The following is a 13,620-nucleotide window of genomic DNA, read 5'->3' on the forward strand; positions in this document are numbered from 1 at the left end:
CTCCTTTCCTTGTTATTGCCTTCCAAGAATGTTAAAAAAAAAAAGTTCTCCACTTTTAAATTGCTGTTCACTCATCAAAATGAATAGTCCTCATATTGAATGTATTTCCAGCACACACAGCTCACAAAACATTAGTAAATTAAAAATAATCAAGATGGAAGCAGTCTCTCTCAAGGAATGTATAATGACAGACATAATGTCCCAGAATATGAACTTTCTTCTGTCACTAGTTCTATCTCAAATCCTTCTGAAGGGTGTATGTAAGGCTCCTTACATTAACTTGCTGTCCACTGAAGTGGAAACTGAAACAAAGTTAAACAGTTTTTTGACCAAGTTTTTATCACCTAAATAGTACTTCACTTGCTTCAGGATTCACATAGTACCATATTTTACCATAAAGGTGAAATTTCCATAAACTCAGAAAAATATCAGAATTCTGTTTTTTCCATAAAAGCCTTCTCTGTAGGTAATGTATTGTCCCAAGAATCAGTTTCGTAACAGTGGAGCATAGAAGTACTTCAAAAAGGTGAGTTATTTTCCACTGTGTATGCACTAGATGCATGTGAATTACAGTAGATGGGTCAAATGCTCTCTCAGAAGAGACACGTATTGACATCTGTGGACAGTAGCAGCAGCCTTTGAATTTTCACTTCAACTACGGCTTAGAAACGACACTGTCAGAAAGGAAACACCTACTGTGTGCCTTCACTTGCCTTCTGATCCCTTATTAGTTAACCCTGAAGTGCATATGTATACAGCCTTAATCCCCAAGTGAGTATGTGGACCAGGAGAAATCTGGAATTAATTGCAAAGTATTTTGGTTACTAATGCAGCTGTTACAAGTGTTTGATTTGGCAAGCGAACAGAAAAGGCACTGCATACCAATTTCGTGAGCCACTGTAAAAGCTGCATGGAGGCCATCATCTTCAATCACTGCACAGCTGCGCTCGGGAGAGCATATGGTCCCAACGTCTGCCATTCCCAGAGTATCACATGAATGATGCCCACATAAATCCTGCCCAGGAAGGAAAAAACAAAACAAAACATAAACCAAAATGAAAATAAAATTTTACACCCATAGGTACCAACAGGTTAAAATCACCAGCCCGTTGCAAACCACTGAACCTGGATAGAAACATCAGCATTAGTTTCCATCTAAAGATGTCAACGTAATAAAACTACTGGGAATATTTTAATTGAGTTTAAGAGGATTTGCACACATTCTGTAATTAATTCATGTTATTCAAATTTTACTTCTGCCATGCATACAGAGGTGCAAACTTGCATTGAGTTAGGTACTCAACATACATGCTGTAGAAGCATTTCTTCAATGACAACTGAAACAGAAGAAGTATCTCTCTACAGAAGGTGAACCAAGGCACAGAAAGAAAGCTTCAGATTCCTGATCAGTCTTTGAACAAGAGATCCCCTTTTTTAATAAAAGGCAAGTTTTATACCGAAGATGGGAGATTTAGATTAAACATTATGAGAAAATTCTTCACAATGAGGGTAGCGAGACACAGGCAGAGGTTGCCCAGTGAAGCTGTGGAAGCCCTATCCCTGAAGTGTTCAAGGGCAAGTTGGACAGGGCTCTAAGCAACCTGATCTAGTGGGAGGTGTCCCTGCCCATGCAGGAGGGTTGGATTTGGATGATCTTTAAGGTCGCTTCAAGCCCAAACCATTCTATGCTTCTATTATATGACTTTCATGTCACGCCTGTTGAGTAGTACAATATTTAATAATATATTACCCAATATACCACTCATTTAAGCTCAGAGGTTGCTTAAAGAGTCATATGACAGAGCAAAAAAGCCTTAGTCTTAGTAGTGCAACGGCTTGATCACATGCTTCCTACTTATGGATATGGGGTGTCTCCAAAAACCATGCAGATAGCATTAAGTTTTCATTTTGTATTCCAGGATTATAATTATAATTATACTGATAATGATGAAGGTAGCTTTAGTTGGACATGGTGCTTTAACCATCAGCAATAACTTCTCAGTGCTTCTACCAAAGCAGAGGGAAGGTTACTAATTTGAGTGTGCATACATATGCTTGTTTGGTTGAGAAGGAGAATTAGGCACCATGCCATTTGGAACACTCCTAGACATTTCATTGTGGTTGAATGAAAATGTAATTTTCAAGGCATGACAGTATTATTGAATGCTACTATCAAAATGATCAAAGAGGACCCTTTCCCCCTTCATTTTTAAGACTCTCTTCTTCCCTTGAGATCTCCTTTTATAAAGACTCCTTTTCATGAAGTCTTTCAGAATTTATCTGAGTAACAGATATCCTGTATGAGGCTCCAGGTCAACAGTGTTCACTGATTATGATAGTTTCAAATTTAGGCAATCTGGAAAATGCACAGGATTCAAAACGCAGTGAAGTCAAAGAAAAACACAGAGTTCACAGATACTGTGACAGAGCAACTCTTAAAAAAAAAAGAAAAAGGTTGTGGGTTTTTTTTTTTTCCCTGTGATGAAAAAAAGGATATTTTCAAGCTAAAATTACATAGCAATATAACATATATGGAGCAAGAATTTCAGGATCAGTTCCTCTGGCTTCCAGAAGTCTGGGAATGCTTTTCAATAAGGGCACTCTTGGTGCTATTTAAAGTCAAGATTTCAATGTCACAGTCCCAATGAACAAAACAGTCTCATGAGAAGAAATAAAGCTCAGGAGTACTTCTATTCCTAGATTTTTACAGATATAATCCATGGTCTAAGAAGAACATCCATTCTGTAGCAATCTAGTTAACATGCTGAGAACTTTCCCTCTAACACCACTGGCTCCCAACCTTGCCATCCAATTAATTCCCCAGACTTTGTTTCTGGCTCTATATGGCTTATGGAAAGGTACAGGGTAAGGATACCAATTTTCAAATACTTCGAATGAAAAGCACTTTTTTCCAGTTTTATTTAGGCAAATAGAAGTTCTATCATATTCAGCATTTCTGGACCAATGTTGGAAGAGGCTATAAGCGAGGTCGTGTTACTACAAAACCTATCAACCCAGGCATATTCAAAAAGGAAGCCACAATGCTTAAACTCCTATTACTTTTGCTTAGTTTCATATCCATGTAGCTCTTTATGTATCACTTCTAGATCTGGCCCTTTCAGTCTAAGGGTACATTTTACATAAAGTCTATGTAACTGCAAGTGATTTACCTACAGCAGCATGAGTAACAGAACTCAGAAAAATTGCATGTGCATAGTACCAATATAAATACCTTTTCATGGTGATAGAATTGGTCTAGATAAATAAGTGTAAGCAGTACAGGAAGTCAGATACTAGTGCAATCTGAACTGAATCCATACCAACAGTTGAACTGAAATTCTTACACAAGTACTAAAAAGCATATAAGTAAGACAGAAAGCAGCTTACTGGAAAAGGTCTAAATTACTCTCAGGCTGATAGTGCCAAGAACCATATAAAATACACTAATTCAGGCCCTGTCTTTGCATGCACATTCTGTGTCATTTAGTCTTTCTTGAATCTGGGTGTCATTATTACATAGATACTTACATCAGCACTGCTCCCAGTATGGGCACAATTTTATCAGCACACAGATGTCTCATGCCAGTGCATGATTTATTTCCACTAACAAATAAGAAGCAACTATGTCAGTGATACAGCTATGAAGCCATACCAGCAGAAGAAAACCAACCTCACAACGGTTCTCTAGATTTGATGACACAAGAAGTATAATTACAAAAAGACAATCTTTCTAAGCAAGCAAACTCATAACATTCCTTAGAGTTATATCTGATGGGATGTGTGGAATACGGAAAATTACAATAGATACGTTAAATGTAAGCAGCCCTTCTGACTCTAGTCTAGTTAGCAATTCCACCCTCAACATTTCCCAAGCTATGCACAGGATTGCATTACAACACCTTCATTACACATCTGAAAAATAGTTATGTACATATGTAAGCACTACTGGACACAGGAACACTGGGTTACTTTCCGTATGTTACGTGTTACTGACATTTTACCACACTGCACGCCTGGGGTTTCCTCAGAACTCATCACTTCATCAATCCATTGTTCCTGCCTTTCCATCATTTCCCCGAGTATGACACATACCCACAGATCTCAGCAACCCATTAGTAACATTCAAGGCAGTGCTCATCTGCATCAACAATTGTATAGACAAAACAAAGCAGGCTTTATGCTTTCTTTATGAAGCACCTTAACTTCAGGTCAAATAAAATTAATTTCTTGAGGGGCTGTATTAGTTAACGGTCATTCCTAGAAAATCACAAAATGGTTTGGGTTGGAAAGGATCTTAAAGATTATCTAGTTACAATCCACAGCAGAAGATAAGTGACTCTGGAAATTGCTTATCTGTAAAATTACCTAGCTCCTCCAACACCCCATGGACAGCTGGAAAACAGCTGTCCTCAGATGGTGTGGGACCAACAATACCTGTAAAGAAGAAGAGTGAAGAGTGCCTACACTGTGGTCAGAAAGCAGCGGACAGTGATACAGTAACAGCCTGTCCCCTTCAGCCAATGCTGTGACTGTATTTGTGCCACCTACCCCACAGTCCAAGCAAAGCCTGCAGACACCTATGGAACCCCAGCTGGGCAGTGGTGGAGGAGGCTTGTGAAGGATGCTGGAAACAGGGACAGGAAATATTTCCCAACATCAGCTTCTTTGTATGAATCTTTTATTGGGGAGAGGCATCTAGGGGTTGCCCATCTGCTGGTAGCGCACGGCAAGCATTGGCTACATGTTAGACTGAGAGCATGTGCAGAGCCTCCTGGTTTTCTTTGGAGGCTTCAGTCCTCAGTGACTGCATGAGGATACACTTTGTATGCCAACGCTGACATTGTCAATAATCACCTAGGCAGATTAAAGAAGATTCAGCTCCATTATGTTCTCAACTCCTAGTCTCATTTATTTGTTATTTCTCTTGCCTCTGCATGGTTTGAACTTTTATATATTTATTCTCACAGTATCACTTACTATATACATAACTAAAGCCAGTCAAGATGCATCTCTGAGACAAACAGTCGGAAAAGGTTGCTATCAGGTCAACTCGTCATTCCCTAGCTATGTGGTCCTTCTCAACAGGATGATTTCAAATGCTATTGAAAAACATGCCTGTTTATACTTCCACTGATTTAAATCTTTATGGCAAAATTTATTTTGACTTAAACCTCCTGTAGGTGTACTGGCCATGGATTGTTACCAGCATCAGTAGCTATATTTTTAGTTTTCCTTGGCAGTCTTGGAATGCAGTCTGAGACTTCTGTGAATTAAAGGTTTCTGTGAGTACATGAAAAGCTTTTATTTCCCTTGAAAATAATTTTTTTGGTGTTAAGCAGGTCCTGATGAAATGATGCAGTCTAAGAAATCCGTGTGGGTCTCCTCAACTTTTCATACTTCAGCTAAAGCATTAAGGAAGTGGGGACTCTCCAGTTTTCAATTATTATTTCACTCTGGTGTGTGAGTTCTATTAACAAAGTTAATTGCTTACTCAGATCCATATACACATTTGATTCTCTACAAATAGTGGCAGAAGTTTCAAAGAATAAGTGCTTCTTGGCATTTCTAAAGAAAAAATGCAGAGTCTGGTCCTTAATCTGCATTGCAGTAGCTTCAAAAGAGAAGAATGACTAGAAAATGCATTTGCTACACAGGAGGCAATAGATGTAAAGACTTAAGCTTTGGCAAAGGAGTAACTTAGGAAAACCGAGCTGTACACTGTAAGACTAGTAGTTAATTAGACAGCCTATTAAAGGCCAAGTTTTCTTGGCATTCCTAAGTACATCAAGAGCAGCTGGCTGTTTGCCATGTATACGTGGCATTGTTGTGAATGAAGATATCTGTCGTAGCTCCCTGTTGGAGCAGTTAATTTATTTTACCTGAAATTCTTTGATTTGCGCCGTAGGTTTAAAAACAAGAATAAACTGTTCAGTGATATTAGGCCAGAGCCTCTGGACTGGATCCAAACCAGAATTTAAGCACCAATGCAGACAGTTAGGTAGAATGTGAGGAGAGAACGTGTCTCACATGTCCTCTGGTCTTTGCGTTATCTAACCTTCACAGGGCTTATGAGCCCCAAAGTGCCACAGTTTTACAGTTCTGACCAGCTTAGCATTTAGCTGATACTAAAGTTTAATTGGGGTTGAGATGCTTAATGTTTCTCCACCCTTGTTTCCCGAGGGAAGCCTATAGATGTTCTCAGATCAGGTGCATGAACCAACAGGATTAGGTTTTCCATTGGGAATAGCTGCACATCACTTTAAAAGCACAGCTTGCTCTTCTCGTTTCTTTGCAATGTTGCAGCAGGTAAAGCCTTCACCCAATACGAAGGTGATCCAGCTTCACATTCCTTTGAGGGATGAGGATACTTAGAAGCATGTTTCTCAGGAGATCACCCTATGGTCTAGGGTCTACACCAGTCTACGGTCTGCAGTGAAGGTCTGCATGTCTATGTGCTCAGGGAGCTGGGGCTCCTCCTGTTGCACAATATGTGCTGAAGGTTTCCCTAGCCCAGGCTGCAGTTAGCACTTGCCAGGCTTGGTGAAGGGACTTAATTTCTGGTCCCTATTCCTCAGCTTGCTTCTGTATCTTACGCCAAACAGTCCTCTGGTAAATTACAGAGACAGTCTTCTCTCCATGCTTTAGGAACACAGGCTGCCTTGCTGTAAGCCGTGCAATCCAGTCAGTGGCTTCAGATCACAATTCCTCTCATTCTCACCATATGAATCTTGAATTACTTGCTAAACAGTGACAGCTTTGGTCAGAGGGGTGGAAAGTTTCCTTAACACCTGGAGCAGCTTACAACCTACTGGTTAAGAACCTCTCCTGGGAGGTGGGTGATACAGACCTAAAATCTCTCAAGCAGAGGAAGAAATTATATATGACTTTCCGCATTCCTGCAGTAGTGTTCTCACCACAGGCCTATAAAGGGAGGGACTCCCTATAAAGGGAGGCCAGGCAGTATTTGGGACCCACACATCCACCCTCCCATACCCTGCTCTGCAAAGTGGACAAAATGTATTAATGTTACAGCAACGCAGACTGTCGCGTGTGCAGGAAAATACAGTTTGACCAAAAAGAAAGTATTAAGGTTATCACCCAAGGAACACAGTATGTCTGCAAGTCAAAAGGAGCACAAGTCCTAAGACAAAAGACCACAAAAGGTATTGACAATAAGGGCTAAACGGTGAACAAAGTTATTAGGATATTGTCTCTTTTACCCCTCAACCAATACTATGACACTTAAAAAGAGAGAATTCGGAAGCAAAAATGGTGGAATGCTGCCCTGGAGGAAGCCTGCTGTGAAATGTCCTCTTCCTGAGACACTAGTGTATCTTGCTTATGGGGATGTCCAGGCTATGGCACCAGGGACAAGACCTGACCATTGCTGTGAAGTGAGGAAGGACTCCTGTCAGACAGACTGCAATACTGCCTTGTCCTCCCATGGCCATATTTTGAGAGGAAAGGCTGAAGTTCAGTTGTTTTGAGGAAACAGTGATAGTGATACCTACCAAAACAAAAATCACACCTTTTCCTCCAGTAGTTTCACTTAAAAATTCAGGTCGTCTTCCTTTCAGGTTATTACGATAAATACAGGCCTGAGTTTTGGGTATTTTAATCTTAGATAGGAGAGCCTGTATTCTAGGTAAGGTGAAATTCAAGAAAACTCAATATATGGGTGATGTCCTGTTGGGCTAAGTTTAGCACATGCATGCTACTTGCTGGCTTCAGAAACTATTTCATCATCAGACTGGATATTTAGGCATGTTTTCACTCTACCCTTGTATGGAATGGGGACCTTAGGCTCTCCTCATCCAAGGACATTCTGCAATGAAGTATTAGAAACGGGCGAATTGGATTAAGCTTTTATGCTCTGAATGTACATAATACCAGAACTTTTCTTCCTAAAGCACATAAAGAAAATGCAGCACCATTATGCAAATGACGGATTATTTTAAAATATTGACAAAATGCACACAAAGCTTTTGGTTTCTGCATGGGTAGGGGAAGAGCAAACAGTTTCAGTCATATGTTATTTAACTTGCCTAACCCCTAGCTCTTCTGTGGGGAAACTCCACACAGTCTCTGTAGATTAGATCATGCAACTTTCCCTGCACAAGTAACACCCCACTTGCAACAAAACTGGTGAAAATGCTATGAAACTGGTAGACACATTGCACTGTAATTTCTTCAGAGGAATAATAATAAAAAGTAGTGAAATATATTCTGTTGACCACTGGTACGGTGACCTGTTTTACTAATATGGGATAATAATTGTGGGAACATGCTAGTATTTATTTAAAAACCAACAACAAACAAACTAGAGTCAAAGAAAGCGTGTGCTCCATGTAATGAAATTATTATCTATACAGCCATGTATACATCCAAAGCTTGCTGTTAAATTTCAACAGAACTGTCAGATTGACAGTTAAACTAAATCACACACAAAACATCCATGTAATTACTGTGTGGAAAAGGCAGGACAGTGGCCTTTGGCTCTAGTATGACCTTTTTGTTAGAGGCAGGCATGATGGTACTATCACAGATGACACTAACAAACACTTTGGAAAGTATTTTTTCTTGCTCTCATTGCCTGTAACTACTGTGAGAAATATCTATTTTACTTTTCACATAATTCAGAATTGAGGGGAAAGGAAAGGAAGGGAACTGGATTTTGTCCAAATGCATTCAATACTTCACTTGAAATTTAACTAAGGGTCACTTATGAAACAGACTGGATGAATACTAGAGGATAATTGCTGAGCAGGCTAGACCTCATAAAAGAACAGTCTGAATTCCAGTGCAGTTTGCAAGTCTTGTCTACTGTGTTTTTCTACCATGACAATTAATCTGGGAAGTATTTTGCTGCACCTATAAAAACCTGAAGACTGAAGATAGCCTGTTTCCAGCTTCCAGGAACTGTTCACAATAAAAAGGCCTCAAACAGACTAAATTTTAAATTTTTTGTTCACCAACACTGAGAATAAAGCGAGCTAATCTCTAGGGGGAGAGAGCTTTACAAGTGCTTCCTTTTTCCTGCCACAGAGACACTTCTCTACTGCCCCATGGGGCAGAGGACTCACCTGGCCACCAGATGATCAAATCCTTGCACCACCATATTCCATGGAGGATGCTCGGAGGATGCATGCAGTCCAAAAATTCACAGCCACTGTCAAGGACTCAACCACAACATAGTTGAACAGCAGGGAACCCGTGTAATCTCTAGGGTTGTTAAGGCCAAATTGCCTCAATGAGAGTTCTCACAGGATTTCTTAAAAAATTAACACCTTTTGGTTCTGACAAGTCAGACCTCTGTCAGGCTTGATACTGGCAATGATGGGTCGAAATGACAGATTGAGATTGCTCGGAAAACACATTTCTCCTGATTAGATTTTGGCAATTTAAAGCTATCACTGTGGAACCCAACTCAGCTTCTGCAATATTTAGTGACAGGTAATTTCTGTGCTCATTGACAGTGTTTACAACTCCTGAACAGGTGACATTATGCTTTGTAGCATGATTTCTTAAAAGCCCTTACAGATTATGATCAAAAGCACATGGATGTTTTAATCCAGAATCGGCGAATCTCCTTCTAAAAATATTTTTGCATGGGAATTACTTCCTAGTATGAATGATGATGATGATACTTTGAATTGCCAGTAGTCGTTTTCATAACAAGGAGGAACTGCCAGCACACTCTTAGTCTATCAATAGTTTCTAATTTATCTTTAAACAAGTTATGACACCAGAGGAGGAAGAAGTGACAGTGTTTGAATTCTGACTGGATTCTTCCTTCATAAGGAACTTGAGTAAAACTACTGTCTTTTCAGAGAGCCTCTTTTGGTGTCAAAAATAACATACAAATGAATGTCACTCCAGAATGAAGACAATTATTGTATTAGAGACTTGTATGGCAACAGGCATATATAATTTAGGTATTAACTACACATAAACAGTTACATACAACTGAGTGTATGTGTTTGGCTGACAAATTATTTGCAAATATTATCCTGTTGATGCAGGGACACAAAGTTCAAGGTGGCCTCAGTTAGTAAACAAAGACGGAAAATGTCCCTCACACATTTATCCCATGTCTAAAAACCAAGCCATTTAGAATAAGACATCTGGATGTTCAAAAATTAGCATGACGGTATTCAGAGCCCATCAAAACATGCAGCCACGGCTTGGCGTCTAGTAGCTAAGCAACGTACTTCATACATTCAAAACATAGTTGTAAAAAGTTGGATCCTCCTGCCAACTGCTGCCACTCTCATTGAAAAGCTAAACTGGAAAAAATCTCTCTTTAGTTCAAAGTGGGGCTGTTTTCTCTGGGAGACATCTCTACTGCTTTTTCATCCTTTAACCCTTTTCATGTTTATATTTCAAGAGAAGCAAATAGATTCATGTTGAGATTTCAAGTGTAAGCATATCATAATCATGTGGACTCACATATAACTCCCTGCAAAGACCACCATGAACACATTGTAGGAAGAAACTAGTGTTGTTCTTACTGGGTCAAATGCTGAAATTTAATGCCAAACAATGTGCGTGTGCACACAGCAAATCATTAAAGCCGATTAAGTTATACTGAATTGCTAATCCTATAGTTAAACATGTTAAAATGTAAACCAAGAAAACGGAAGCCTGTGCTTTCCTCTAGAAAGCATTTACATGCCTAAGTAACAGTCTAAGCAATATCTGCATCTTAAGAGTGGAAGGAGACCACAGGAACCACAACATTTTGTCTAGTTTAGGTACTACTTACATCTGAAAGAAGTAACTCTACACATAGAAGATGCAGAGCTCAGGAGTCTTTGAAAGTGGATTACTGATTAGCAGCACACTCTTATTCTGGCAGGAGGGCATTCATGCAAAGAATTACAGATAAACATCTGTAAAGCAAGTGCACTTTAAATTCACATCCTATCTCAATCCAAATTAACTTAATAATTGATGTTAAGATTCACAGTCTCTAAGAGTTTCTAAATTGTAATAAATCCCAGGGAAATAAATGGGAATACTGGCAGAAAAAAACACTCCTTAGTGAAAAGTGATGGATTCTGGCCCAGGCTTAATTAATAAGCCATTAGAAAGGAAGTTTATAGAAAAAAAGCAAGAGCATTCTGAACCAGCCTAGGTAGCCTGCTTTCATTTAGATTATAATGATAAAAAAATGAAAGCTTGCAAATTGGCTTTAAACTGCTAAAAAAAGCTCCTGCTGTACAAGCGATGCCTGACTGACACAGAACCTAATGTTTCAACTATTTACAGCTATAAAAGCAAGCCAGGCTCTTTTTTTCCCCCCTTCTGGAGCAACTCCTTCCACAAACTATCCAAAGCATCCTTTTTGGCAGGCTCCTATGATGTAGAAAAGCAGAACTCAAACGAACGGAAAGTCATGCAGTTATTTTTTTCGTACTTGGGGAAGAGAAAAAAAGAAAACACCAAACCCAAACCGCTGAAGGGATACTCTTACAGAAGAACTTCATTGCATAAACTCAGCCACATGTCTACTAGAGCAATGTCCCTTAATGACCTCTGGCAATGCAATTAATTAACAACCGGGCAGGGAGAAAGTCACAGCTCTGCATGGGTAAGACTGGCCAGATCCAACCCACAGTTGATCAGGACACCCATTTTTCACTTGGGGAATAAGAAAGAGACTGCATCCCCTTACCAGCAGCCCAACTCACTCAACTTCTGCAGCTCTGTTTACCTGTGGTTTGCATTTACGTCCTACCCTTGAACCACAAGCACTGACAGCTTCCAGTGTGGTGGAGCTATTCTTGATGGAAATAGCACCCCAGCACATTCAAGGAGGAAGTCGCGTGTACTTTTAAGGTGTTTTCCACCATTTTCACTAGCAGGTTTGTTTGGGGACTAATTTAGGCTAGGCAACGTTATCAGCTCTTTGTCTGGAACACCTTCCCAGACAGAGAAGAGCTGTGTGTGAAACATCTCGCTGGGGAAGATGGAACAACATCATCCCTCAAGCAGAGATAAGTCAGGCGACCCCAGACAAGTTCCCCAGTCAGGCAAATTGCCATCCCTCCACCCTGGCAGGAGTCCCAGCACCGCATTGGCACAAATGACTGTGTACTGTGGTCATCAGTGGGGATGACCTCGCAGGAGAGGGGGCACACACACATAGAGACACAATTTGTTGGGTTTTCAACCCCTCTTCCATTCCTGGCAGCTGCGTGCTTGGGTGCCAGACCCTGAGATGCAGTGCAACTGGATGGAAAGGCAGGTGTGAGCCGTGAGGCAACTGTCAGGCAAAGCAGGGCAACATGACCAGAGAGCTGCCAGGGCGGCCTCATTGCAGCCCCATCACCCCCATGACACATCACTCGAGGGACACCAAGTTGCCATCAGTCCAGGTGATGCCTACCTCGCGGGTGAAGAGGATGGCAGCGTCGTAGTGCTCCTCGTGGTCATCGTCGAGGCGGTTGTGCTGATGCTGCCACTTGCAGAAGTTCTTGAGAGTGGTAGCGGCATTCCTGTTGACCTCCAGCCCTTTCTCCTTCTCGCCCAGGGCCACCACCTTCACCACGGCCAGCCGGACATGGTTCTCCAGGCTGGCGTGCGCGTAGAGCCGCGACGCGATGGAGGACAAGGTGAGCAGATAGTGCTGCAGCCCCTTCCCGTACTTGCGGACCATGGAGGCGTCGGCCACCAGCAGCAGCTCCACCTGCCGGGCCCGGGAGACGGAGCGGCGCCGCCGCCGCCTCCGCCGGCCGTCCTGCGCTGCCCCCGCCGCCGCCACCGGGTCGCGGGTCTCGCAGCTGGTGCGGGCCGGCACCGTCTCGAAGCTGAAGCGGTCCCTGCGGAAGAGGTGAGGGGCGCGGGCAGGGCCCTCCCCGTAGATCCGCGGGCCAGCCGCCTCCGCGCCGCGCCGCGCCGGTCTGACGGTGTAGCGGGAGCGGCCGACGGCGAAGAAGCCGTCGAGGCCGCCGCACAGGTTGAAGACGGCCAGGGAGCGCGGGCTGCCGTCCACCGTGCCGCGGTAGTAGCAGCGCGGCGGCCCGCCGGCCCGCTGCCCCACCGCCTCGTCGCGCTCCAGGTCGAGCAGGAAGCGCTGGCCCCCGGCGTAGAGCACGTACCCCGCCTTGCCGCCCCCCGCGTAGGTCGGGTCGAGGCGCCGCACGACACCGCTGGCCCCGCGGGGCGGCGGGGGGCGGCGGGGCGGCCCGGGGGGAGGGTCTGGCCGGGGCCGGGGCGGTGGCGGGGCAGCGGCGGCAGGTGCCGGCGGCTGGGCCAGGGAGAGGTGCAGCTGGGCGGCCAGCAGCAGCAGCGACAGCAGCTTCAGGAGCATGCTTGCCTCGCCGTCGGGAGCGGCCACGGTGTGGTGATAATTAATAGTAGTAATAATAACGAGGGTTGGGGATTGGGGTGGAAAGAGCCGGTCGGAGAAGTGCAGCAACGTAGTTAAGGGAAAGAGGGAAGGGGGAAGGAGGAGGGGGAGGAAAAAAAAAAAAGGGGGGAGTGGGGGAGAAAAAAAAAGAAGAAAATTCTTCCTCCCAAACTCGCGTCAAGTGTGAGTGGGAGAGAAAAAAATGTCAACAAAAGCCGCTCGCGTGTGAACTTTGTGTTTCTCTGCAGGGAAGAGCCGGGTGCACA

The 13,620-nt window shown here is 42.8% G+C and overlaps 1 protein-coding gene across 1 annotated transcript in view; it reads right to left on the reverse strand.

The window, feature by feature from the left end:
- The window catches only part of ADAMTS5 (ADAM metallopeptidase with thrombospondin type 1 motif 5), a 39,084-nt gene extending 25,769 nt beyond the window's left edge, over positions 1–13,315 (reverse strand). The window contains exons 1-2 of the mRNA XM_051625399.1: positions 12,392–13,315; positions 883–1,015 (exon numbers count right to left, since the gene is read on the reverse strand). Coding sequence (XP_051481359.1) covers positions 883–1,015; positions 12,392–13,315 — 1,057 coding nt within the window. The remainder of the gene's footprint in view (positions 1–882; positions 1,016–12,391) is intronic.
- Between the last annotated feature and the right edge of the window lie 305 nt (positions 13,316–13,620).

The sequence above is a fragment of the Apus apus genome, chromosome 1, assembly GCF_020740795.1.
Source record: "Apus apus isolate bApuApu2 chromosome 1, bApuApu2.pri.cur, whole genome shotgun sequence".
Lineage (NCBI taxonomy): Eukaryota > Metazoa > Chordata > Aves > Apodiformes > Apodidae > Apus > Apus apus.